Raw genomic sequence first — 6000 nt, forward strand, 5'->3', positions numbered from 1 at the left:
TTCATTAGTTTCATTACTTACCAATAGTAATAAAAATATTGAGATTAGGTAAGTATCTATATCGGAACAAAGCATTGTTTTGATTATAATACAAACTATAGGAAGATGCAACTGAAAACATGCCAACAGGGGGAGAATAAAACTAACTAGACTAGACTTAAAAGTATTTAAAAACATAAACTCCATTAAGAGTTATGGAAGGAATGCCTATTGATATTTACGAGCAATGACCCAGTTGTGGCTTTCTGCTGGTTGTCTGCCCCATTTGCTGGTACTTACTACTAGCATTGATAGGTGTTTTACACTGAAGACTTGCACAACACTAAAATATCTACCTCATTAACATTTATCTATTGTATCAGTTATGTACCTAATTATAAGTTTAAGTTAGTTTATCATAACTAAATAGATAGTGAAATAATATGTTCTCTTTTGTTTAAATATCTACGCTTACTCCCAATTCCCAAATAACCTCAAGTAGTATGAAAACGGTGTTAAGATTAAAAAAAATGATAAGCTGTAAAACCCAACGTGGTTTTAATAGAAGATGTGAATTTACTCACAATCACAATAAGTTTTCATCAATTTCTGACGCGCTAGCGGGTCGGCCATCCAGCTGAACGTAGCCGTCAGCTCCTTTCGAGACAATAAGGATTTAGGCATATCTACTAATAATGTAGGTTACATACCTATTTTTTTTTTGATGGTGATCCCAGCCCGGCCCGCGCGGTGCCGGGCGGCGCCATCCCGCTCGCCGCCCGCCGCGTGTGATCGTGATCACCCGCGACGCTCCCCTTGCTCCACTTGCATTCCCAAATTCGCGAGTTCATATTCATATTGGTAAATCCCAATTTTGTTGAATACCTAGGTAACCAAAGCTGGTGCTCTCGTACGTGTCTCTACGTATTCGACTTTATTTAAGTTTTCTTGTTTGACCGACATGGTAGCTTGCACTAGATGTATGTGCCTAACCCCTTTGTCGATTTTTACGACATGCCATATGAAAGACATATCATCAGGTCCCATCATAAGGAGTCGAGAACAACACAATGATTTTTTTTACCATGCTTACAAGGAGTTCTCTGACATTATTATCACCAATTTATTATTGTTATCGGTCCAAGGATTCTTTGCAAAATTTCTTAAAGTGTCATCTTTTAGTGCTGAGTAGAAACAGGCAGGCTATCAGGAAGGGGCTCGACTTGTCACACCTATTTGGTCTCCTTTAAGATTATTTTGCTATCTAGTACATGCATTATCCGTGAGATGGCGCGCTTTAAACAGCAATCAAAGCACGGAAGGTGGGAATGTTAATAAAATTTAGAATAAACAATTTTTTGTCTGTAAATCATTTCGGGGTCATAAGGTTTCAAATATGTATTGCCTTTCTTTCACCCTGGACCCAAATAAATTATTTTAATAAATATATGGTACTCCCAACACACAATACATACATATAAGTATTAATATATGAGTCTTTATCTCTAACGGGGTAGACATAATCTTTAATAAGCTACCAAACGGTATAAGTACTTTGTTTCCACTTTTGGACCTGGATTGGGTGAGTCAGGTTTTTACACGAAGCGACTCCCATCTGACCTCCGCAACCTTTAGCTCTAACCCATTTTGGATCATCTAAATGAATAAGTAGGTAGGATTTAACTTAGTTAACTACTAAATCTCTACCAACGCTGGTACTGAGCTTTCTAACTTAATTATATTTCTAAGGACCAAACGTTATCTCAAGAGACAACTAAACAAGAATGTCAAAGTGTGAAAGGCTACCAGCATGAAGCGGAGACAATGTCCGGAATGCCGCGCCGCGGGAGTGTCACATTGGAGTCAATTGATTCGAGTGCCCGACTAACATTCTCCAACTACATGACAACTCATTAAAGTTGACACTCGGGCTACAATAAAATAATAGGTACATCTTTTGCTATCTCAATCGAAAGCCTTCTGACCATACTCGTATTTACCCTACCAAAAGGGAGTTTATTTAGCTAGTACCTACTGTTATCAGAGTTATCTATTTATATTAGATAACAAAACTTATGAATAATTTCCGTTTATTTTTCATATCTGACTGACTGATGACACTGATTTCTAATCTTTGTTCTAATTTCTTATGTTGTATTTTTTTTAAATTAATAACTAATTGTCCGCTCTGCATGTTATAACCATAAACATTGATCAACATAATTAAAATGAAAATATATTTAAAATTTGTATGTTACAGCTATAGTATATGTACAATTATTTTAATTTTTCATTTAAGATTACCTACGTCAACAATTTTGCTTATCAACATAACTAACTAACATGCCATATAGGTACATATGTAAAATCATCAAGATTATGCTCTGAAGGAGATCTTCAAGCATTTTAATTTTACAAAACCCAAATCTGTTCTGTGTATCGCATCACAAAAACTAGTTGCATAAGACACCTCTTAATCGGAGTTCATACGGCACCATAAAGTTAATTACCGCGGCCGGGATCAACGGCCACTCCCGGCGCTGATAAGCCGCACCAGCGTGTTCCCGGCTGAGGAGGAGCCGGCGGTGATAAAAACAGGCTCCACTCATCCTGACATTGTAGATGCTGCCTGCATTACATTCCGTTCTGTCACAATGGTGACATGTGTTTAACAGATTTGAACGATGTTTTTCTTTTTACAACTTTAGATTGAACTAGCTGTGCCCGCTACTTCGTCCGCGTGGAATAGTTATTTTGGGCATCTTTCCTCAAGCCCTCAAGGATGAATAATTTTCCCCGTTTTTTCACATTATCCATTATTTCTTTGCTCCTTATAGTTGCAGCGTGATGTTTGTATAGCCTAAAGCCTTCCTCGATAAATGGTTTATTCAACGCAAAAAGAATTTCTCGAACCAGTAGTTTCTGAGATTAGCGCGTTCAAACAATACAAACAAACTCTTTAGCTTTATAATGTTTAAGATATCGTAGTTCAAACCAATACTCCATCAAAACTTGACTTTCTTCCTAAAATACCTAAAAAGTTTAAATTTCAAATTATCGTATACTAGAGGCCGCCGCGACTTCATCCGCGTGGAATCAATCGGTAACTCCGGGATAAAAAGTAGCCTATATGTTATTCTAGGTCTTCAGCTACCTACATACCAAATTTCATCGTAATCGGTTCAGTAGTTTTTGCGTGAAAGAGTAACAAACATCCATACTGACATACTCACAAACTTTCGCATTTATAATATTACTAGAGGCCGCCCGCGACTTCGTCCGCATGGAAACCCTATCAATCCCGCGGGAACTCTGGGATAAAAAGTAGCCTATGTGTTATTCTGGGTCTTCAGCTACCTACATACCAAATTTCATGGTAATCGGTTCAGTAGTTTTTGCGTGAAAGAGTAACAAACATCCATACATCCATACAAACTTTCGCCTTTATAATAGAAGTAGGACTAGAGGCCGCCCGCGACTTCGTCCGCATGGAAACCCTATCAATCCCGCGGGAACTCTGGGAAGTAGTAGGATAGTAGGCCTAATATTTACGAAAAGAATTAATAATCAAAAGTCAAAGCCGTGTGTCAAGAAGAACGTTACTTCCCAAGATAATCAAACAATGCCAATGCTAGAACCTGTCTACATCTTAGTAGGAAGGCAAACTTTTGTTTATTTAGACCAATGTTCGGCGACCCGCGCCGGTTGGTCGGGGCGGTGCGCTAATTTTGCGACTCCTATCTCTATCAAAGCTTCTGTTTTGTGAATTGCATTCTATATTGCACGAGCATCGAGTGCACCGGCTGCCACTGCGCGGTATCAGTTCAGCAGAGCACTGGGCTGCATCCCGCGGTTTGGACAGTCGCGGGCCGCGTGCGCCGCCACGGAGACGCGCTACGCCACGCGCGCTATCACCGCGAACTAATTGCGAGTGAAATGTCAAATCGTTTCGCGATATACAACACGCACTCGTGCCAGTGATAAAACAAATTTATTCGTTCATATCTGGGTTACCAGTCTCTATTTATGATTAGATAGTGCTCGTATTAATTGTTTCAGACGATTGCATGTCGTATGTGTAAACAATACGGTAGAAAATACCTACTTGTAAATAACTTGAGAATAAATGTAATAACATAGGTACATAGGTACCTATTCATATTATTCAAGACTTCTGTAAATTTCCGCAAAGGAAACCGAAAGAGCGTTTGCTTCAATTGGGACGATGATCTATCTAATTAACAAAGCAAGCGTAACATTCAGAGCTGAGAGACTCGACCACAATAGCGAATTGGTAACATTCGTGATCGCAGGCGCCGCGGGCTGCCCCGTGGACTCCGTTTCGGAGGGCGCGTCACGGCCCTGAACTTGCTGCTATCGCATTTGTTATTACAATAATATCCAACCCAAAACGCGTCAACCACATAATAATATTCAGCTCCATTCCGGCACTTGCCACGTCCAAGTGGCATTACATTAAAACACTCCCGATAATAAATCTAGTCGCCATTTATGCTGGTGTTATGATGTCATCGAAGATTAGACATTTATGATAATTACAAATACATTTCCAAGGCAAAATTCTATGACTCCTACGCATTTAATCAAAGCATCAACAAATAATTTTCTTGTCAAAACTGAGACAGATATTACAAGCTAGAGACTCAAACGTTTCTAGCCTGAAACCTAAAAACTCTCACTTTGTGTGTAGCCATCACGAGAATTGTCAGAGCATTTCAGGAGAAAATATTAATTGTTGGTGATAGTGATGCGTAAAATTAATAATGTATGGAAGCTAAGTCACACTTGCATTGCTTGCGTGTCAAAATAATAATGTGTTATCAGTGCGACACGCGGGAAGGCGGGACAGAGTCCATTATGGAGTTTCACTACACACAATAGACAATTACATATGCATTGAAAAGCATAAAGCCCCGCAAAGGCGCCAGTACGAGTGAAATCTTCCTCAAATGCCGTCCCTTGAAGTTCAGTCAGTCTTCATACTGTGGCACAACCAAACGACATCATTTATATTCTGTCCTACTTATTTGAAAATTATGTGCGACACCATTGTTCGAAATCATCGAAAATATAAAGAAATTTAAATTTAAGCAAATACTTATTGACCTACTTCATTCGGATTCTTAGTCCCATAGTTTACTACTTTAGATGAATATTGTCACAAAATATCTATATTTTTTAAATTATGATACAGTTTATTATCATCGTTGTTTCTTGCTATACCTAATTACGCGCAGACCGAACTGTTGTGATGAAAATAAACTGAAAATGCCAGATAAACATAGCCGATGATGCAGCGAGACAGCTGGCAGTTTGCGGGTCTCTAAAAATGTTTATGTTACAAACGTTCAGCTAGCATATAGCCTATAGGTACCTAAGACCTACTGAAACTGTCTCCCTGAACCTGAAAATTATTCGAATCTCAAGGTACCTACTTGGGAAATTTTAATGCTATCTGTCTAGATTATAATACTGTATGTATTAATGTATTAATATTAATATATAATCTACATTAATGACTAGGCACAACTATATTATTTTCTTCAAACATATTATTACATATCAGATGCTTAGTTTTCACAAGTATTTCATTGTTAGCTTTATTGAATCGAAACCATCTGCCAAATCTGCCAAAACTTGACCCAAGTAATTGCGTAATTATAATGTTTTAACTAAGGAATGGTAAATCTGCGGAAGAATGCACGTTGAAGGCATGAGAGTTGCAGCCGGCGAGTCCCGAGGGCGGCCCGCGCCAGCGCCCGCGGAACACCCCGCGGGTTCAGATTCAAAGCCAGTTGTCAAGGTGAACTGCACAGGCCTAAAAATAACCGCGACAGCACGCACCTAGCTGCACAGCGAGCGGGCCTAGCTTGCCGCAGAAACGGACGCCTTATCACCATATCATTCTGTCATTATCATCACTCATACCTTGGTCAAAACTTTGGCATCGATCCGCGGTGATAACTGTACTTAACTAACCATTAGTTCCAAGTATAAATA

The 6000-nt window shown here is 39.1% G+C and overlaps 1 protein-coding gene across 1 annotated transcript in view; it reads right to left on the reverse strand.

Moving 5' to 3' along the window:
* The window catches only part of LOC106135296 (uncharacterized), a 28116-nt gene extending 23422 nt beyond the window's left edge, over positions 1-4694 (reverse strand). The window contains exon 1 of the mRNA XM_013335553.2: positions 4680-4694. Within this exon, the coding sequence (XP_013191007.2) occupies positions 4680-4694 (15 nt within the window). The remainder of the gene's footprint in view (positions 1-4679) is intronic.
* Positions 4695-6000: the final 1306 nt, after the last annotated feature.

This window comes from Amyelois transitella, chromosome 20 (assembly GCF_032362555.1).
Source record: "Amyelois transitella isolate CPQ chromosome 20, ilAmyTran1.1, whole genome shotgun sequence".
NCBI classification, from domain to species: Eukaryota; Metazoa; Arthropoda; class Insecta; order Lepidoptera; family Pyralidae; genus Amyelois; species Amyelois transitella.